Source organism: Rhinichthys klamathensis, unplaced genomic scaffold (genome assembly GCF_029890125.1).
Source record: "Rhinichthys klamathensis goyatoka isolate OS25496 unplaced genomic scaffold, OSU_Roscu_1.1 h1tg000425l_1, whole genome shotgun sequence".
Lineage (NCBI taxonomy): Eukaryota > Metazoa > Chordata > Actinopteri > Cypriniformes > Leuciscidae > Rhinichthys > Rhinichthys klamathensis.
In genome coordinates this window covers 195,845-218,866 of record NW_026606923.1, presented here as the reverse complement: position 1 = coordinate 218,866, position 23,022 = coordinate 195,845, and the positions used below count along the sequence as shown (strand labels likewise).

At 38.8% G+C, this 23,022-nt stretch overlaps 2 protein-coding genes across 2 annotated transcripts in view; one reads left to right on the top strand and one right to left on the bottom strand.

Annotated features, from left to right (window-relative positions):
• Positions 1-23,022, top strand: part of axin1 (axin 1) — a 136,554-nt gene that overhangs the window by 20,192 nt on the left and 93,340 nt on the right. The gene's annotated exons all lie outside the window — the stretch shown is intronic.
• On the bottom strand, positions 512-22,190 carry zc3h7a (zinc finger CCCH-type containing 7A). The gene is made up of 23 exons (XM_056235638.1): positions 22,047-22,190; positions 19,386-19,491; positions 19,015-19,054; positions 18,730-18,927; positions 17,719-17,877; positions 17,560-17,640; positions 16,771-16,824; positions 16,652-16,691; positions 15,859-16,163; positions 15,539-15,773; positions 13,927-13,958; positions 13,671-13,842; positions 13,400-13,558; positions 13,102-13,307; positions 12,679-12,779; positions 11,718-11,899; positions 11,561-11,631; positions 11,334-11,470; positions 10,609-10,714; positions 10,383-10,491; positions 4,771-4,904; positions 1,700-1,863; positions 512-1,613 (listed from the first exon to the last, which is right to left on the bottom strand). Exons 2-23 carry the CDS (start codon positions 19,451-19,453, stop codon positions 1,424-1,426), a joined length of 2,943 nt encoding a protein of 980 aa, XP_056091613.1. The 5' UTR covers positions 19,454-19,491; positions 22,047-22,190; the 3' UTR covers positions 512-1,423.

Here is a 23,022-nt window from a genome sequence, read left to right as displayed (position 1 = left end):
AACAGTAACGTCAAGTTATTACAACACTGTAAACCCGAATAATTTAGTTATTCTACTCTAACTTAAGTATAGCAGAACTTGCATATTTTTATTTTGTACTCATACATTTTAATTGCTCTTAAAACACGTTCATAAAACTTAACTTACTTAAAATGTGTCAGTTTTGTGAACTCAAAAGAAAAAGAAATTTCTAAATGCTCATAAAAGTTAATTTGAATGAACTAATTTGTATAATTTGAGTTGACTCTACTCAAACCAATTAATTATTTTGAGCGTTAGGGTTTACAGTGATTAAAAACAACTGTTCCATTTGAATATAGTGTTAAAACGTATTGTATTTGTGATGGATTTTTTTTATCATTTATTCTGTCCATATATTCCTGTGATGCAAAGCTGAATTTACAGAATCATTACTCCAGTCTTCAGTGTCACATGATCCTTCAGATGATTAGCTGCTCAAGAAACATTAATAACTAGTTGTAATGCTTAATAACACGGAAACCTCAAGAACTGTTTTTCAGGATTCTTCAAAAGAACAGCATTTATTCGAAATAGGGATCTTTTGTAACATTGTAATGTCACATTATAACAAATTAATGCGTCCTAGCAGAATCAAAGTATTAATAAATTTGAAAAAGTTCACTAGCATATAGCAGTTTCATTAGCACAAAAGCAAGCAGTTAAATTCAAGTAAAATGAAATAATTATTACAAAAATACACAGCAGATCCAACCTCCTCATAACCCGTCAGGTGCAACTGGCAGGATCTTGCCTATCCATGATCTCCCCCTAGTGGCTAAAACATGTCTTGACACTGCCCTAACTCACGTACAGTCCTTCCCCTTTTCGATTATTAATAATACACTGATGTGGTGCGACTTCCCTCTCCGTTTTGCTTTCAGGAACTACGGACGCCGAAACGATGAAGACTTTATTGTGTTTATGTCGGTCCATATAATACCAACAGGCATTAACACAGCAAGCAGACAACACAGCAATTTGGTGCGGATGTAGAATAACAGAGATACAGGACCGAACACTCCAAAACAAATAATAAAAAAGGCGGGAATTTGCCACAGAAACATTCAAAGGGATTCTCAGAGGGCTTCTCTCACTGTATGCCATGCCTAATACTGCACTTCTGCTTTGGGTTTTATTAACAAAATCCAGTTCCTGAAAGGTGATCCGCTGTGTGCTATTTAATAAGAGAAACATAAAAAAGGCGATGGTGCGTTTACTTTTAACCGGTGATAAAAGCAACAAAGCCGTGATTACTCAGAACACAAGGCCAGCTCTGTGCTTTCCGTGAAAACCCAGAAGGAGGATGTCCTCCCTCTCCACGGACTCGCCTGATTCAATACTGAACTCAAGACATCATAGTTCCAGAACACCCGGCATCAACAGATTCAGACTCATTGAAACATTACTTAATATCTTTAAGCAGAAAACTATATTTGCCAAAGTCATTATCATTTGGTGCTATCAAGTGATCTTTTCTGGCTTTGGCGAGTTTCATCAAAAGGAATTCTCTTCTGTCCATCCATTCCTTCAGCTCCTCGTCTCCATGTGCCAGTTTACAAAGCTCTTCCTCTGTGCAGGTGCCCTTGAGGAACCTGGAGGGATGGAAGCCAATCCGTTAGGGACAACAGTTGACTGTTACCGTGATCTGAGTGGCGTTACACATTAGCGTTAGGCTCACCGCTCGCAAACTTTGAAGGTGCCCGTGGGGAAGCGATACTGCCAGCAGTTCTGATCGTCCTCGGAGTTGAACACTCGCTCTTTGTGCTTCTCGGAGGTGATGTGCTGCTGCCACTGCTTATCACTATTGCAGTTCTTCCCACACAACCAACAATGGTTGCCAGCCTGACGAGACAGCATTTAGAGGTTACGAGGATTGCATTCATGAAGAAACGTAAATATTTTTGAAGAAATGTTTGTATGAAGAAATGAGTTCAGTTATTTTTCATGAAAGGAAATGTGCACTGAATTACTACAGACGCCACCGTTTTCACAATTGACCCTTCGCTAAGCCACGCCCGAAAACTGCCACTGGCCAATCGTGGCTTAGGAACCGTAATTTGTGGCGGGAGGTCTGTTAAGCTTTCGAGCGAGGGAAACATGCCGACGCATTGTGTGCGTATGGATTGTGCAAATCTGATACCCGGTATCCTAAAAGTTTGGACGGTGGGGTGGCATTTTTTCCCTTCCCGAAACCTAAAAGCCAAAGGGGAGAAATCCCGGTCGTGGATCAAGCAGTGTGGAGACCCACTCACAACTAAATGTCGACAGGATTAACAAAACAAAAAAAACTATTGCTTGGAAATAATGGCGGTTCTTTGTTCATAATGCATATATTTGAACGTAAAATAAGACTATTAAAGGCAAGACGGAGGCTCACTGACATACTTTAAAATATATTTCAGCATTTTGTTAATCGACGGCCTACTAACGTTACCCCTGTAACTTTACCCAAATCCGACCGCGGCTCTCCCGGTGTTAGATTGATGGATAAGCTGTTTGATTTGTAATTATTAGATTATTTTCACATTTCACTTACTCTGCTGTGGTTGAACATAGCTGTTCAATTTGTGTTTCCCATGTGAATGGTCTGCTAAGGAGACGGCTGCTGCTTGCGCTGGGACCTAACGTTATAGGCTTTAGCTTCAATTTTGATGAAATTATTCTCTAATCGGTTGCAAATTATGTCGTGGATATATCCCTCTAATGCATACTGCTGTCCCTTTTGTCTTGCTTTCTCAGATATTTCACCTGTTCGCCAAAAATGACTAATTATCTCCTTGGGAATGTCTGACACCGGTGCATTCACACTGTAATAGACGTGGCAGCCGCGAAAGCTTGACAGGCGTAGCAACAGTAACTAAGGAGGGCGGGGCTTAGCGAAGGGTCAATTAGCTTTTTGTAGTTTACACGGAGACGCTAATGGTAACGGTTTCAAAAGTTTGCATTTTCAGGCCCCCAAAACGCCATTGTTGGGTAAAAGAACAGCCAAAACGCATGACACCGGAAAATCTTTTGTGTAAACGGCCCCTAAATATCTAGCCTGGGAAAACCCAGACAACTTCCGGCAAATTTAGATTTGCTCTGAAAGTTAGTCTGGCAAAGAGCTCATTCAAACTCATTTCCAATCCGCCGAAATCGAGGCACCAATCAGAAACGTTGGGGCGGGCTTTACACGATGACGACAGCGCTGGGATTTTGAAGCAGATTTTGTAGCCTACATTACAAAGATGGAATGCTCCGTCGAACATCACTCATTCGAATCGGCTATCGCGTCTGTTTTAAGCGATTTGCTTTTTGTTAAAAACCGAGCAAAGAACAACACTCGGAGATGTTTCTCCGCCGCTCTGCATACGTCATCTCCTTCATCGCTCTGATTGATTTTAGGTCTATCCGCGACGTCCGTTGGTGACGCCCCTCTGGAAATGATTTGTCTATGACGCTTTGCCAGACCATAACTCAGTTACAACTGAGAATGGTCTGGTTTTAACCAGGCTACTAAATATCCTCAACTGACTGCAAATTGGCATTCAGATCTGCCTCCATTCAGTTAGCAACACCCAACTTCCTATGATCAATTCCCGATGGACAAAAAAAGTTCTGCCCTATATTTTCCCCCCCATTCCAGAAGCCTTTTTACTCTGATATGTGTCACAACAGGGAAGAAAGACTATCGCTTTCAAGCCCCAGAAAGATAGTAAAGACATCATAAAAGATCTCCAGTGGCTTAACCTTAATTTTATGAAGCTAAGAGAGTGCTTTGTTTGAAGAAGAAAAAAAAAAAAAAAAGACAAAAAGCAATCTCTAACGCACGTTCATGCAACAACGTCCGCTCTCGTGTCAACACGCATACGTCATGGTGGTCTCGTGAACACAGAGTTTCAAATTTTGTAAATAAAGTGGTAAAGTAAGTTTTTTTTTTTTTTTTTTTTGCGTAAACAAAAGCATTGCATCATAAAATTCAGTTTTAACCATTAAAGTAATCCATAATGTGACATGCGTGATTATCTTTACTACCTTTTTGGGGCTTGAAAGTGGTAGTTACGTAGACTGTCAATTCATTAAAAAGACCATTTGTGTTTTGAAGATGAACGAAAGTCTTACGGATTTGGAACGACATATGAGGGTGAGTAATTAGAAAGAATTTTAATTTTAGCCACTAACCCTTTAATAATTTTTTTTTAAAGTCTGTATGCTGTAATTTAAGGATTTGCTCATGAATATTAATTGCATTGTGACATTTGGCTAGTAGGCTGCAAAACAGATGCTGTAGAGAGTGTGTGTGCGCTAATCAGTTGGTGACTTAACACGATTCATGAATATTTATTAAGTTACAAGACAGCGCTCCAATAAGGCTACTAAGCAATATGACGCAAATGATTTTCATTCACAATACCTTACCAAATAAATTTCACATGAGGTGTACATACAGGCCGTGTTTAGTGTTCAAAAACAGCTAGAGGAGCACAACGGACTGGAACAGATTGCAGGGGTCGAGGTGCATTTTTAAAAGTTTGAAAAAACGATTTTTGACCTGAAATGGCAAACTGTGGTCCAAGAAGGGGAAAACAGAGAGAGACAGCAGAGCAGACAAAGTATAATAGAGCCCTGAGTGTATGTGCCGTCCTTGACAGTCAGCGTTTTGTAATTTCCTTGCTTTTGTGTACAGGACACTCTGAGATAGACCAAGGTTGTGTCAGAGAGGTGTGATAATGATGTTTGCAAATATGAATGTTGCTCATGTTTCCATACCACGTCCTCAGCGTAGTCCGTGGGCATGTGAATCTGTTTGCCATTCTCTCGGGTTGCAATGTTGGTGCTCTCCTCGCTCCAGCCCGGCTTCTGAGACTGCAGCCACATGTCATACAGCTGCTCCATGTCTGCAACTGCATACACACGATCATTGTAAGAGATGCATGTGTGTCAACACTGGGTGATAATATGAGTCAATCTATCATATCAAGACCACAATTCAAAAGTTAGGGGTCAGTAGAATGTCTTTGGTTTTTCTGAAAGAAAGAAATACTTATATTCTGCAAGGATGCATTAAAAGGACAAAAAGTGACACTATAGACATTTATAATGTTACAAATACAATATTAAGCAGCACCAGTGTTTTCAGCATTGATGATAATAAATATTTTTTGAGCATCAGATCATCCTATTAGAATTATTTCAGAAGGATCATGTGATACTAAAGAGTGAAGAAATGATGCTAAAAATGTATCTTTGATCACAGGATTAAATTACATTTTAAAATATATTACAATAGAAACCGGTTATTTTAAATTGTAATAATATTTCACAATGCAGGTATGAAAGCGTATGTATAAGATTAAAGCTATTTGGTTAATGATTAACACTGGCCTGACTGACGTCTCCAGAACAGGGAAGTTGTTTGAGAGAAAGTTATTTAAAAGGTACACTATGTAACTTTTTGTTTGTTCAAAATGAACAGAACTGAAATAATGAATCAATACATCAATCCTTCCAAAACTTGGTTTCGTCTTTCCCTCATTAACTGTAGTAAGCCTATTTATTATAGGCGCTTATATTTTAGATCTGTTAATGGTTTCACAGGAAATTGCATACATACATCACAACCTGTTTGTGTCTCGTCATGTCCGTAAATAGAGAAAAGTTGCTCAAGCTACTTTGACGTGTGTATGGTGTGGGAGTGGCAGAGGTTAGTTGTCATAATGAGCAAGAAAGGTTGACATGAAGCAGCTAAATCTGTTAAGCGGTCTAAATGTATTTTTATAAATGTATGTCGTCTGGAAGGTGTAAGATCATAGAATGTACGTTCAATAGTTGCGTTAGGTCCGAACGGTCCTATAGCATGTGTTCCCTATCGGTCAATGTGTGTTTGCATACCACTGCGCAGGCTGTTTATGCAGACATAAGTCAGAGTGTTTACGTATGCGGTGCAGACAGAGCGAGAATGGCAGGCAAACAGCAACAACCTAACTTTCCTTCTGAACTGACTAGTGGCACTGGCAAAAGGATCTGTGATCTATCTATCTTCATCAGAGCCAAGCAGACTCTCATCACGGAAACCCTGGCATGCAAGAAATATTATTACACACTGACAAGGTTTGCTAGCTAAACAAACCGAAAACTTGCTGCATCTAATTCCGTTTTTAAAGTCCCCATGAATTCAAAATTGACCATACTTTGTTTGCCTAAATTGATCGTTTTGTGGTGAACAATTCATCCATGCAAGTCAATCCACACAAACATTTTTTTGGCTTCATAATCTTTAATCAAAATATGAAATTTCCCCTCCCCTCTGCATTGGAGGACCTCCCCTGATGACGTAGGTTTGACGGTTTGGGTGTCTGCTTAACATCCGTAATCACGCCCCTCCAACTGAATGAAAGGCTGGCTGAATGAAAATACCTACTTTTTTGAGATCCAATCAGGTGCTAGTTTGCAGTTTTATTTCTTAACCGATATAGGGCCAAGTGTTATATAGTGTACCTTTAAACCAAAGGTTCTCAACTCTGGCCCTCAAGGTCCACTCTCCTGCAGAGTTTTGCTCCTTGATCAAACTCACCGGCCTGTAGCTTTCTAGTAATCCTGAAGACCTTGATCAGCTTGTTCAGGTGTGTTTAAATAGGGTTTGTAAACTTTGCAGTAAAGTGGATCTCAAGGGCCAGAGCTGAGAAACCATCTTTAAATAAACAAATGGTACATAAAACCACTCACTTGTGTGGCCACATTATGACTTCGATACGATACCCATCTAAAATATCTCGATCTGATTCAATACCACGGCAAAAAACTAAAACACAGTAAAAGTAACTGAATAACAGAACTTAAAATTCTTAAATTAAAAACTCACTTGACCAGCATGTTCCTGCCCTGCTTTTTGACCATTCCCTCTCCTTTATTTAAAAAGAATTACATGCCACAGTGTGAACACATCTCCTTACAGAGATGTTTGCAATTATCACATTATCATGTCATCAATCACATTCGCTAACCTTTCACAGTTCTGAACAGGTTGGGATAGGGTTGGGTGATATGACAAAAATCTTTTTTCAAGTAATTTATTATATATTTTTTAAATGTAATTTCATAAAATCCCAATATAGTATAATTTTATTTTATCTTCGCTATTAAAACTAAGCAGAGATGCAAATAACAAACAATAAGAACAAATACAACATTAGAAAGATATAAATGAAATAGCCTAGTTCTTTAAATTTTTCAGGTAGGCTACTGTCTATACAGCCTGGCTAACGTCAGACCATGTCTCATTGACATTGAGACGTGGTCTGGGAACCACATGTTCATTTTCTCGTATTTGAGGCGTGGTTTACGAATGCCCAGAGCCGTTTATTGGGTGCTACGAATGTCTATCAAATGCGCCTGTACGTAGCTCATAGCAAATCGTTAAAAGTGATAAAAGATAGAGACTCCGTAAATTAGAGAAATATTAAGGATGACCCAAAGTTTATGTAGGGATTACATTTTCCCATCTAATTTGCATATGACGTCATATGGAGGCGGCAATCTTGGATTATAGAATTTTCATGAAAAGTCACATGTTTAAATGATAAAATGCAGCACTTCTTTCCCCCCAAAATGTCCCTCACCTTCTGTATGCTGTATTGCACAATACTGAATGCTCAGGTATATAGTAAGTAGTAAACAAACTGTGTAAATCATTACTAATAAATGGTAGAAACAAACCGAATGCATGTAGTGGTTGGCCTTTTGCTGTAGCGATTTTCCATTTTCTACATATAGTAGGCACTCTGATTCCATGTATGGGGCTCATATATATATACAAACACAAGTAGACCAGACCTGTTTAGTTCAAACGCTCACTCGCCATGGCAAGGCACAGATCATGAGTGAGATGATACAAGCGGCGTGGCCAGATCTGCCTCGAGTGTGCACAGCTCGGACTACTGTCATTGTCATTGCGACTCCCCACCCTGCCTCCACGTTGACCCTAACTGTCCTATGAATACTTCGACCTCGTCTAACATACCCAGTGGTATTAGACAAAGTCTCCACCACAATACTGTCGCCGCGATTGCGGAGAGGATCTAATAAAATGGCTCACTCGCACACTAGCTCCGCTTTTGATCGCACTGATTCAATGCGCTCTAACTCGAACATTTTGTATAGAAACATGACGTTTTTTTGAGTCGGGGATGAGTATGACATGTCTGCCATCTAGTGGAGGGGAGGTCGAACGAAATTTGACACCCAATTTGACAAAATCGGCCGTTTTATTCAGTGCCGCATCTTGTCGAGTAAACTCGGCCGTGGCGCCTAGAGGGTTAAATCAAATGTAACAAAAGAAAAGCACTTCACACTACAAATGAATACACCGATTCCTAATAAATGAACGCACTTAAATATATTTAACTTTAATATATTTATTAATTTATTCAGTCAAGCAGTGGGTGATTTTCGTATTTCTTTTGTTGTTTGTTTAACAATCAAACAGTCAGCAGGGTTGTTAGTCTGTTGTCACTTTAAAGGGTCATGAAACCCCAAAACACATTTTTGAGATGTGAACATATGTACACGCTGCACATCACTGAAAGCACTACAAGCAAACAAGTCGTTAGCCTCATAGCATAATTGACTAAGTCTGAGGCTAACGAAGTGTAAATTGGTTATTTTTGTGTTTTTCAGAGCAATTCTTGTAGCGTGCATCTGTGATGCCAATCTAATGCGATTGGCTGCCGGGGCTGGAGAGCCCAATTCTACATCATTCGGTTCTGAACGCTTATCTGCATTTATTAATGGGAAGGACATCATTTAATCCTACCAATGCCTCGTAGTATGCACGAAAACGCATCGCAGCTGAGAATTCAAACGTCATGAAAGACCATTTCAGCGCTAATAATGCCAATAATGCAATTATTTCTAATAATCAGAGTAAAGGTGCATTCACACTACCAGCGACAGGATCCCATTCATGTCAATGGAGAACGGACGATTTCCGGTGACACGAGCGACAGTGACTGTTGGCGACCGGATGGGGTGTGTCCAGCACACAGCGACAAAGTTGAGATATGTTTAACTTTATGCAAATGAAGAGCGACTTTCAGTAGCGACAACCAATAGGAATGAAGTCAGTGGAGCGCTCATTATTCGTCACTCTTCAGTGCTGAATCTGAAGCTCATTTTAGCAGTCAGAAACTGTGCTATCATTTATGTCTCCGTGAACATACGGTGGTACTCGCCGTGCTGACTCCGAGCCTGAATGGTTTAGACCAGATAGACCGGCATTTGCCCTTTTGCTGCAGTTAAATAGAAACAGCGAGTGGTCTTTGACTTTGCGGCTAATTCATCTTTAATATTATGTATTTTAAGTACTGTTTGTAGAGGCAAAAAAACTGATTTGTTGTCTACATCATGGAGTAACATCCATAAATGTCACTCACAAACATTACTAGGCAACTAGTAGTGGGAAAGCCCACTAGCGACCTCACGCCAGCCACTGTTGAAATCTAGTGTGTAACGGGCGGTCTACAAACTCCTTGTGAGTCATGAAGCTGACTTCTGCCTGATGAAACTGAAGAGAATTTTTACTGTAGATAGTTTGCAATTTATTATAATTCTGACTCTTAAATTGACTGCACTTCTAACTCCTGGTCTTAATTAATCATATCTGGTCCTTGGGTCTTTAACTGTAAATCCCCTAACAGTTTTCATATAGGGTTATATTTTAAAAATGCATCAAGGGGCCCTCAACTCCTACTTTAATATTCACGTGTCTGTATAATGAGAGTGTTGCAGGCCTGTGTTTTGTTTGTCGTCTTTCCTTTTCGAACCTTCTACTCGCCCACTTTTCCAATGGTCAATATCAATATCGCTTTGCAATCGTGCTGATATTTGGGGGGGAAAATGGCACTCTTTGTGTGATTGCGTAACTATTTCATATGATATAAATACAGCCTAAAAGATGTCGCACTGCTCCATATGTTTCGATTCAAGAGTGTCATCGTAACGTAAAGTTGCGTCGCTTAATAATCGCGTTCAGTGAGAAAGGCCCTTGAGCCCGGCAGACTCTAAAGACCCTGAGCTCTGCACACTAGCCCTGACTCCTGCTGTCACGCATCGAAACTAAGAATGACAGCATTCTCACAAGAGTCGTATTGATTGATTAAAGTACCTGCAACTAATAAAATGTGGAATCGTACCATTTTAAATAGCAGGGTCTCGCAATTATCTTTCTAGTATATTGTTCAACACTACCACTCACTATGTATTGGTTGTCATCATCTGGAAATAATGACCAATGAAGCTAAACTAAAACAAAAATAATTCCTATATAAGTGTGTCCCTAAATGCAAGTCATGCAACTTTAGCACTCAAACGCATAATGAACTTACTATTGTTCTCTTTCATGAAGGTCCATAGATCTCTTTCTTCTGTGCTGTGAGCAAATGTGCAGTTTCCAATGTACTGGCACTTTTTGCCAGCAGCCACATGCAAGCAAATCTAAAAACATGCATGAATAACAATTATTCAAGAGACAGTGACAAATTATGAAGCATCCATTTCTGTTCATACTGAAGAAAAATGGACTTTAACGTGAAAAAACAATATAACACTTACCTCAAACTGAGCAGGAACAGGTTTTTTTGTTGGGAGAGCTCGAACTGTGGTCCACTTTTTCCGTTCAATAGAACTAACCAGAACCACTCGTCTCTCTTTAGACCAACTAGTTAACAGAAAGTGATGAGTTATCAGACATGGGCATAATATTAGGCCCCCTTTAATATTCTGCCATTTTTCAGTCTTGATTTTGTTTTTGGGCTTTATTAGAATGGCCAGATGTTTTGGACTACGATCAACTTGGCTCACAGTGCTTTTGAGAAACGCAGAGACCATTGGCGGCAATGGTTCTACAATGTACTTAGGCTTACAATGCTTTTGGGAAAAGCAGCCCTGTTAAGTTCCCGTCTCTATTAAGCCCCTCCTTCTGAAAAGCACAATGTGCTCTGATTGGTCAGTGATTGGTTGAAACTCAACACTACAATCAAGGCGTAAATGCGTTTTCATCTCCCATTATTAGCATTAACTCTTTTTCGCACAAGTCAAAAACCACCTCAAGCGAATTAAGGGATTTGAAACAGGAAATGTGTTAAAGAATGTACAAGTTACTTTTTCACATGAAATGAAAGTGTATGGTGATTCACGTTCATTATATGGAAAAGAGCAGTACATTAAACATTTCTCCTTTTGTGTTCCAAAAAAGAAAGTTGAGTGGGTTTGATTCAAAATGCCAGTGAATGACGACAGAATTTCCATTTTTGGATGAACGTATGAGCAGGACTCACGTATGCCTGGCCTTGGCACTGCAGTACTTCTTGTTTTTGTCCGGCTCGCTGACTTGGCCGTTCCTCCAACACTGAGCACATACAAACTGCATCTTCAGGTTAACTGGCCCAAATCGGCGCAGGGCTGGTGGGAGCTCCTACGGAATTGCCACAAGCACAATATAAGAAATCTCTCGCAGAAACATGGGTATATACACGTTCTATTAGTACACATGTATAAATTCTACCTGGGCTTGAACAGCAGCATCCATATTCCAATATTTCTGTGATTCCTGAACAATACCTTCATGTGAGATGCCTGAAACAGATCAAAACAATACAACAGTTAGCGTTTCCCATCAACCTCGATGTCTGATATTTCATGAGACTTAAGTAGCTGCTCACCTCGTTCACTCTGCATCATCCATACTTTGAGCTCGATGAGGCTGTGGGCGTAAAAGCAAGCATCCTCACGCTGGCAGCCGTATCGTACCTCATGCCTACACAGATCCATCTGGCAAAGAGGGACGTATGGACGAACTTTGGAGTACCTAACGGTTTTGTCCCTTAAATAGTGTACAAGGCACCTAAAAAACAAAACAAAACAAAAGTGTGTTATTAGTGTCAAAATTCTATACAAGTAATAAAAGATCTCACCCAGGGCCAGGCAATATAGACTACAACGAAAATGTCATCACTTCCTGGCTCTCTGGAACACTTCGGTTTGATTGGTCAACAGCAGCATCTTTGGGTAAAATGTTTTTGTATAATGACCACTAAAACTATTGTTTAAAATTGTGTAAAAAACTGTTGAAAAGAAATAAATCAATTGTTAATATTTTTATTTTAATATTAATTTGTAGTATATTATATAAGTATTTATACTATAGTGATTTTAACAGTTGCTATTTTCATCATTATATATTATATATATATATATATATATAAAATTAAAACCACAATAAAAAGCATTTAATTTTGACTAAAACATTTTAAAGCATGCAAAAAACTAGGTTTTTAGGAGTTATGATGAATCTGTATTCATGCTGATTCACTGAGAAAGTTTGAAAAAATGAATTAAACAAATTGATGTTTAAATCATAGACAGAATTAAATCTGTGTCATGGCATGGTGTGGGTGTGAAGCCGACCTACGGATAGAGTTCAAGAAGCTTACTGGGCAAATAAAAGTCACAGAATGTTGGTTGCATTTTCACCAACAAAATAATATTAAATATATAAACACTGAATATATCACCCAGCCCTGATCAGATGCATTCATTATTTTCAGACCAACTGCATTCACTGCAAAGCATGAATCTGCACATTTAGTGTCTGTACATGTCTTCACAAGAAGAGATGCTTACTTCTTTTCCTCAAACGCATGCTTTGTCACTGGGTGAGAGCATAGGCCGGGGTTGTCCTTATTGGTTTTGCTGATTATTCTGGGTTTGTGATCAAAGCACACCTACAGACCAAGTCACACATGTTATTTTTACAGCTCCTTCAAAGTTTAAACCAATGCAAATTTCAGCAATGGTGAAAAACAAACACTGAAACTGAAAATCCATTCTTTTGAAAACCGGTCATTCCAGTTCAATGATGAAATGAGAGGGTGTGTTAAAAGACAGACAGTCAGCTGCTGAAAAAAAAAAAATCTCCAACAAGAACGGCCGAACTCAAACATAAAAACGTGATTCATTTTAGTCCGCCTACTTTCAGGTGTATCATGGATTAGTCGGTAATTACAGCTACATTGAGCAAGCCGCTTAAACAATGGCACACTTTACCTCACAGAGGAACATAAATATACCATGGTGCTCCTGTAGGATTTTGGGCACTGTCACATTGATCTTAGGTCTATATCCATAAGGATCACATAGATTATCCCTGCAGATGAAGCCTTTGCGTTCTAGCGTCCACACTTCAATTTCTTCTTGGCAATAAGCAAAGGTACAGTGGCCAAGATACCGGCATTCTTGTCCCACTGCCACATCTATAAAGCACAATTTGAGGATTTTTAGTAAAATAAATAAAAAAAATAGCAAAACAGCAAGATAAGGCCACAAAGGAAAACAATACTAGCACCTTTGCAAATATAATAAGGCCCCATGTACTGATTTTTGGTGGGTCTCGGGCGAATAAGCTTCCATGTTGGAAGTTCGGCATGTTTGGTTCTACCCAAAAGCAAATCTTTTTTGCATTTGTGGTCCTCTGGATGGTAAGAGTAATCCAGCACTCCAGGTCCTGTGAATAAAGTCATAAAAAACCTTATGCAAAAACATCATTGTTTGCATTTTTAAAAGGTCATGCACTGCAAATGCTGCCTAGCAACACTTCCTGCATGACTGACGCTTACCAGTTTTAATGTAGCATGATGAACAGGCCTGTTTAAAATCATGTGTATCAGCAAGTGGGTTCTTGGCCAGGTCTAACTGCGGTGGATAATCCTGTGTGAATGTCCCATCGGATGTACTGAAACCCATCCCAATGGGTGGAATGGTTGGCACTGTCATGTCGCTATTTCCCATCTGAAAGAGCAAATAATGGAGATTAACCAAAGAGAACCAAAGAGCTGAATATTCAGGAAAATATTGAAGTAAGTTAACTCTTACCGACATAAAATGATGCTGGCTAAAGACTTTATCTGGTCCATAAGGATTCAAAAAATAAAAACAGGAAAAGAAAATCAGAAATTATAAGTAAAAACAAACAAATAAATAATAGTTTTAGCAGATACTGACAGCAGGGTCCAACATTAACACTTTTCAGGACACCAAATGGGAGTTAACTAGGGGCTTTAGTGATTAAATAAGATAGCACATTACTAGAATCTGCAATATTGCGTTATTAAAGTTGCAGTGAGTGACAATGACCCACAGTGCTCATCACAAATAAACTAGGAAATGTGCTCAATAATAATTCCAGTCTCATGGAGTGCTGCAGTGATGACATTTTTATAGGCCAATCAGGACGTGATCATCAAGTGACAGTAAATTGAATTTTACCACTGGCTTTTGGGATTACAGAAAATAAACTCTGTGACCAACAAAAGCTTGATTCTTGCATACTTGTTCATCACAATAATATTCACAAACGAACTTTTACGAATTTAGAAATTTAAATACAATCGATTAAAGTAAAAAACTATAAACGAACTAGGGTACACCACAGTCGCACGACTTAAAGGGTTAGTTCACCACAAAATGAAAATTCTGTCAGTAATTACTCACCCTCATGTTGTTCCAACCCCGTAAGACTTCCGTTCATCTTCGGAACACAAATTAAGATATTTTTGATTAAATCTGAGAGCTGGATCACTCCTCCATAGGCTTCTAAGGGATTGAAACTTGCCGGCCCAGAAAAGTTATGAAAGACATCGTTAAAAAAGTCCGAGTGACTACAGTGGCTCAACCTTAAGTTTATCAAGCGACGAGAATACTTTTTGTGCACTAAAGTCGCTTGATAAACTTGCTTGCTGTAGTCACTCGGACTATTTTAACAATGTCTTTAACTTTTCTGGGCCGGCAAGTTTCAATCCCTTAGAAGTCTATGGAGGAGTGATCCAGCTTTTAGATTTCATAAAAAAATATCTTAATTTGTGTTCTGAAGATAAACTAAAGTCTTACGGGGTTGGAACAACATGAGGGTGAGTAATTACTGACAGAATTTATATTTTGGGGTGAACTAACCTTTTAACTTCCAACAACTCTTTCAATCTCAAGTAAATAATTTGAAAGTTTGAGTTAGAATTGTTTGAGTGCGATTATAATCCCAACGAGGCTGTAAAAGCGGACTAGTCAGTAGATGAGTTCACCTGCTCGATGTGTTGTTTACCGTCCGACAAGACGACAATCCCTGTAGTCCCATTTAGACACTTTCAAGACACATAAAAAGCTTAATAAAATCTCGAGTGAGGTATTACTAATGTACTTTATGTTGTAGAAAAAGCCATGACAATATTTTGAGCTTACGTTCAACCGACTTTATTTCAGACATTTAGCCAAAAACCCATTGACTCTGGGACGATAGAACTGGAAGTGCAAAAATGCGAACTCATTCCTTGGTTTTAGGACTAATTTCTGCAGCACTCTATAATGACAGTTTACAGTTTAATTGCAGGTAAGGAATAACTGAGGCTGGTAAATTATCTTAATTCACTCAGCATTTGAGGCAAAACTGTAATTTGACCCCCTTTTTTTTAGTTGAGAAAGTAGAGCAACAAACCTGTCTGAGAATCTGAAATCGACAAACTATCCAATGAATCCAGCGCTGAGGAAAATGTATCCAGACCAAGAGAATACGATGAAATTGGCTTGTGGTAAGGAGCGGGCAAATTTATTGTGCACTGTGTCAAAAACGGATGGCTCAGATGAGAAGGCATGAGTAAAGGACTCCGTAAAGAACCACTGACGGAAATACTGGTCGGTAAAGGAATAGGTCCGTCCACTGTAGGAATATCCTGGGTGGGGAGAAGGCGGCAAACATCAACATGACTTCACATGCACTCAACTTAAGTTGAGCAAAAATGCATTACTCCATCTTACCAAAGAATTAGAAGGACTTGCTCTGTCCAACAGCTCATCCAGATCATCCCCAATAATATCTGTATCATAGTCCAAGTGGGAGTCTGGTAATACATAAGAGTCATTGGGCCTGGTTCCATTAACCAGAGGCATATGTAATGGCATGGGAACAGGCTCTGGGTGATGGGTCTCAACTGGGAGTAGCGGTGGTGAGATGACACGGACGAGAGGCTTAGACTCGACTTCTTCCTTCTCATTTACAGTAGAACACACTGGCATGCTGACTGGTACTGGGCCATCCATACCCTGCATAGACTGGCCCACTTCTATGGAGACAAGGAGGCAGTGATGAACTGATTCATACATTTATGATATACACTTCCATTTGGTGTTTGTAAGATGTTTGAATGTTTTTGAAATAAGTCTCTTTTGCTCACCAAGGCTGCATTTATTTGATCAAATATGCAATATAGACAGTGATATTTTTTGAAGAATATTATTACAAAATAAAATAAAAAATGTTTTTAATATACTTTCAAATGCAATTTATTCACAGTTGCTTACTGTGATGGCACTTTTTTTGTTTGTTGTTTTTTCCCCCATACTTTTGTTGAAACCGTGATAAATAAAAATTGATGAATAGAAAATTCAAAAGAGCAGCATTTATTTGAAACCGAAATCTTGCTACACTTTAAACATCTGTCACTTGATCAATTTAATGCATCCTTGCTGAATAAAAGTATTAACTACTTTAACAGACAAATCTTACTGACCCCAAACTTTTTAATGGCATTATATGACATACATGACTTACCCATTTCAATATCCTCCACAGAGGCAGAGCTTTGAGAATGCTGTTAGGAAACAAAGCAGCTCAGTAGGGTTGCTGAAATTTATCATTTTAAAAACACACATACACGTTCAGCATCTTACCTTATCATTAACCGCACCAGATAGACTTGCACCAGGCAAAGCATTTAAGGCAGGCTGATTTCAAAACAAAAGAAAGAAAAAAAGACCGGTCAGGGCCAAATATTTACAGATTATGAGCTTTCATTTTTTTCACCATAATTCTAACCAATTAAATTATTTCCCCCTAATTAGCTAGAAAGTAGACACGCCTCAGATAATGTTGGTTCCTATTTTTTCCTAACCTGGCCCTAGCCAGATGAATTTCGCTCCGCCTAGCTTCACTCATCCATCTGGAACCGATCCATTGAAATGGCGTTTCAGAAGGCTGGGCCTTATCAAAAATCCTTGCATATGATTGGATAAGCCACTTGTCTGTCATCTTTATCGACGTGCTATTTCAACCACTCACACCGAAGCCAACCCGTGATCCGGTCGGGAGAAGGGCGAAAACATCGTTTCCACCAACAAAAGCCTTAAGAGCCGTTCTCTGATGTTCTTTTAATGAAACAATATTAGGTAGATTGGACAACACGGATGAAATAGCAGCATCAATGTTAACGCTTGCTTCCTCGATGCGAGCCGCCATTGTTGTCTGAATCAAAACAGTCTCACGGTCGCTTCTCCACTACGTCACATCTATGAAACTCCCGCCCTGCGTCCTGATTGGCTAAACCATAAAGTTGGTTGGAGAAATCACTCTCAATGGAAGAGGTTCCAGATGGATGTGAGTGAAGCTAGGCGGAGCGAAATTCATCTGGCTAGGGCCAGGTTAATTTTTTCCCCCTGCATTCGGAAAAAAAGATATTTTACCTTGAGTCTCACATAAGCCTTACGGATTTTCAATCCCAACATTTTGGCAAGCTCCTGGGTCATTTCAATCACATGAGTGTCCTGTAAAGCAAATGAAACATGAGGAACCAAGTAATGTGAAAACTACTTGATTAAAACCTCAATGTAAAGTGCTTTGACCTGAGGCACTGCCATGGAGCATTTAGCAACCGCATCATAAGCCTCTTGATGTCTTCCCATTTCCTTAAGACATCGAGCTTTCCGGTAAAGTGCTTTATAGTTGCTTTCATTGAGTTGAAGAGCTTTTTCAGAGTCCTCTAGGGCTTGATCGTGCAGTCCCTGCATCAATAACCACAAACACATTACAGTCAATAAAAACAACAACAACTGGGAGTGGGACAATTAACTTTGCAGCATAAGCAGTTGTCAAACACTAATGGAAATACACTGTTTGTATTCTACCATTCAAAACATTTTACTAGTATATACGAATGAAATAGAGCCGCACGATTCATCGTTAAAAGATCGCAATCTCGATTCAAACACCCCGTGATCTTATTCAACGATTCAGCTTTATCTATTAAAGCATTGGTATAGTTGTCTCCTCTGAAGTTGTATTTGTTTTTATTATATTGTATTGTGTGTTCTGTCTTGTTTGTTTTATTTGGACCGGTGAGTCTGTAATAAAGTTTTATTATTATTATTATATATTTGACAAGCGAACATTCAAATCCTGCCACTGATCAAGAATACAGCTATGTATAGGTATGAAACAGCTAAAAAAAAAAAAACGATATAAACTCAGATGTCTACGGTAATGGTCAAAATGGACTAAATCACATTTTGAACAATTACGTCGTTACATGCAACAAGTGACTGTTAAATGTATTTTGCCATTGAATCATTTATTCAAAAGATTCCTACAAAAAGGCTGATTCTTCCAGTAATGAAACAAGTTAAGTATTTATGAGCGAGTCATTGAATCATTCATTCAAACCGATTTATGTGGAAACAGTGATACTTTTTCCCATGATCCTTTCATGATAAGAAGGTTCAATTGAACAGATTTTATTTGAAACAGAAATCTTTAGTAACTTCATAAATGACTACAGTCACTATCAAACAATTTGATGCATCCTTGCTAATTAAAGTTGTATATCTGTATACATGCAAGCGAACGCAGATTCTTACAATGTTCAAGTAGGACGCAGCACGGTTCGCATGAAGCTTCTCCTTTATCTCTTGAGGGATAAGGATGTCCTCTGATTCTGCATACTCTGCTATGTTTAAGGCCTCGGTGTATAATTCAACAGATCGTGCCCATTCGCCTTCAAGGAACACATCATTTGCCTCGCCAAACAGATTCCTCACCAAACTCTGAATGAATACCTAAAAGAAATGAATCGATGCTTAATATAAACATCTAATGCACAACTGCAATCAGTGCTGGATTGACTGTGAATGAGACGCATATACCTCATACTGCTCCTGAGAACCAGGAAAAGGCAGGGTAGATCTAAAATTAAACAGAAGATAAAGAAAACATTGAGACTTTGAAAACGCAGGTGCAAGGAACATGAGCAATGATAGATTTGCTGAGAAAAGAAAACATGTCATTATGAATCAGTGAGGGCTAGGTGTGAAAGCTGTGTGTAATTTGCATTCCATAAATTGTTTGAACTGCAACCAAATTCTTTTCATAGGACAGAAATAAACATCAGTGGATGAAGTCTTTCTCAAACCATTTCTCTCGCTTTTCCTCCATAACAAAACTGAAGTCTTTTTCTTCATGATCAACGCTCTTACGTTCACAGGTTTATACTAATAGTTAAAAGCAGAACACTTACTGAATGAATTGTAGGCCTTTCTGGATGTCCTGCCACCGGCTGCTTCGGTCCTGGCATGTGGCTGACATCTTCCCATACACATGTAGGACTTGCCTATGGTCAACACCTACGGTTTATACAGAGATTACACAGATACATTGATTTAAAGGGATAGTTCGGCCAAAAATGATATTTAAACCATGCATTACTCACCCTCAAGCCGTTCGAGATGCATATGTCAATCTTGTTTCAGACGAACACATTTTCAGTTATTTTAGAAAATGTCTTAGACCCTTCAGTGGATATAATGTGAAGCAATGGGGTCCACCTCCTTTAAGTCCCAAAATGTGCATATATCCGTCACAGAAGTAATCCATCCGGCTCCAGGGGGATAAACGAAGGCCTTATGAGGGTAATCCGTGCGGTTTTGTCGTAAAAATATACATATTTAAAACTTTATAAATGAAAATATCTGACTTCCGGCAACGATCGACGCGCGTTCACGGGTGATGTTTTGCTCTGCTCTCTGCATAGCTCTCTGGCTGCGCGGGCGCGTTCGTTCTACGTCACGACGCTACGTCCTACCTCGTATGCCGACTTCCATCACCCGTGGACGCGCGTCGATCGTTGCCGGAAGTCAGATATTTTCATTTATAAAGTTTTAAATATGTATATTTTTACGACAAAACCGCACGGATTACCCTCATAAGGCCTTCGTTTATCCCCCTGGAGCCGGATGGATTACTTTTGTGAAGGATATATGCACATTTTGGGACTTGAAGGAGGTGGACCCCATTGCTTCACATTATATCCACTGAAGGGTCTAAGACATTATCTAAAATAACTGAAAATGTGTTCGTCTGAAACAAGATTGACATATGCATCTCGAACGGCTTGAGAGTGAGTAATGCATGGTTTAAATATCATTTTTGGCCGAACTATCCCTTTAAGGCAGATTTTTTTTAGTATCATGCATTGAAATATATCTTATAGTGCAAAAGTACAGTAATGGAAAAGCATATCCGTTCTGCTCTCTGTTAAGAGCCACTAGTCTCACCCAGCACATTATTCTTGCCTTACTTTTATTAGTGCAAATTGATTATTTAGAACAGTTTGTTTCAAAGAACCGATTCAGAAATTGAATGATGGCTTAGGCCACTTACATGACATACAACATGCTCTTAAAAGGCATTTTAGAGGTATTATTCATGTGCATGTTTCAATAGATATACACAACACACATTGTTGTTAGGAATAGTTCACCAAAATATGAAAATCATCCCATAATTTATCACTGTCTTCCCGTACACACATTCACGAGAGTGTCGAGTCCGAGCCGACATATGACGTAGCTCCTCTTATATCAAAATCCTCCAACATTTCTTTAAAACATCTTGTTTTTGACTTCTAATTCGTGACCAGCATTTTGTTTAGCACTATCCTCTGCGCTTGTCAATACTCATCCAAGCTTATGCTACATCAGGTCAGAGGTCACTCTTCCGCCTGAACGCGCTCATACAGCCGTTGCCGGAAGCCAGTGATTATAGTATATAAAATTTTAATTATGGATATTTTCCAAACAAAAACCCATCACTTTGCTTTAGAAGGCATTTATTTACCAACTGGAGCCATATGAATTACTTTTATGATGGTTGATGCACTTTTTGAAGCTTCAAATACTCAGTATTCAAACACTACTCAAAAGCCATTACAAAGCTGGGAAGAGCCAGACTATTATTTAATATAAATCTGTGTTCAGCTGGAAAAAAAAAGAAAGTCATAAACGCCTAGGATGGTTTAAGGGGGAGTAAACTATGGGATAATATTCATTTTTGGGTGAACTATTCCTTTAATGCATTTTTCTTCGATTGTTAGTTTCTTGAAACAATAATTTAGCTCTTTAAAAAAGTCGTTTAGAACTAACTATAGTGTATTTATAATACAAACAATGCTAACATTAAATCACATATCAGGGCGATATGTTCTCGGCCTATGACCCACGGATATAATTAACAGTTCAAAGATTTGTCGATTATTGACTCGGTTCAGTCGGGTTTTGCAAACGGATTCATTCAAAACACCTTACTCAAAATAAAAAAACCATTAAGGAATTCAGTATAAAATATAACATACTTATTAATCTTAACCCACTTGAGACAATGGGGATTCACAGAAATGTGGCGTCTGATATTGGTTGATTTAACCACATTGAAACTTCTCGCATAACTTAGGTCAAAAGTCTCATTACAAAAGCTCTAGCAATAAAGAAACGCTGGCTATGTCTCAAAGCCAAGTGAGCCGCCTAACTTCACCGCGGTCCATAAAGGTTTCTTCGAACGCGCCTTCGACATCCAAAAATGTACAGTCTAGATAGGCAGCACATTTGGCATTGAAACACAGCCATTGTATGACCAAATTTATAGAAAATTCCAATGGATAATTTTGCTGTAAAACGGGCACCGAAGCTCTGACCTGCTTTCCCGTAAAGTCAGGAACACGTAGATCTTGTGTGCTAGCCAAACGGTTGGTGGTTCAAACTCTTGTGTGACGAGTCGCTAGGTAAACTAGCATGATAGCATTTTTACCGCGCACCTCTGCCCACTCACTCGGCTGAACAGCGGCCGCCCAAACATATGTATGTAGGCGAACAAACCTATTTATTACTACTTTAACAACACTCACCTTAAGTAGACAAATGACCAGCAGGAAAGAGACTGTTCCATACAATCGCTAATGTTTTCATGTGTTCGTCAATCCTGCCTCTTCTTTGGGCAACGTGATCTTCATGACGTCTTGTTCACTTTTTCGGTTCGTAGTTGAAGATGGTTACAGCGCCCTCTTTCGGACAACAGCCGGCGAGATCTCCATTCTCCACCTGCGTTCATTTTCAAACATCGATCTACCGATGACATGCTAACTAGAAAAATGGTATTTTGAACATTTATTTAATCTGCTATTAAGTAACTATGCTATTTACCGGACCACATTTACAGGAAATAACTTACTTCCGCGTTGAAAAACAAAGTTGTTTTGAATCTGTCTTCTTTGCACGTGATATTACGATAACACCGACAAAACGTTCTCAATATTTTAAAATGTGCAGCGCTATGTTAGGAAATGTAAGTATAGGCAATATGGATAATAATGGTTAAAAAAATGAAAGAAAGGAAAGAAAACAAGCCCAGATAAATAAAGGCAGGCCTATTTGCCTATAAGCGCTAATTTATTTGGCTAGGCTACTTAACTTATAAATAAATGCGTGGACATGGAATATAAATTTGAATGATTTAATTTGATTTAAATTATTTTGTGAGAAGAAAGAGGACATGACTGATAAGACAGAACATCTTCATGCAGTCAGTTAGGGTGAATGCAGGGAAAGTGGGTCGTTTAAGTTTTATTGTACTGTGCTCAATGGGTTGGTTTACACTTTCAGAGCATGATAATGGTATTTAATTATAGAGACACTATTTCTTTAAATGATAAAATAGTTTTGGTTGATGCAATATGTCACTGGTGGATGTGGCTACATAAAGGTAGAAACCCCTCTGACATAAGATTTTATTTTTTTAAATGATAAGGTTGCTCACTAAATGTAAACAAATATTATTGTTACAGTTCCTGGTTTGTTTGCTACTACAGTTAACATAGAATCAAA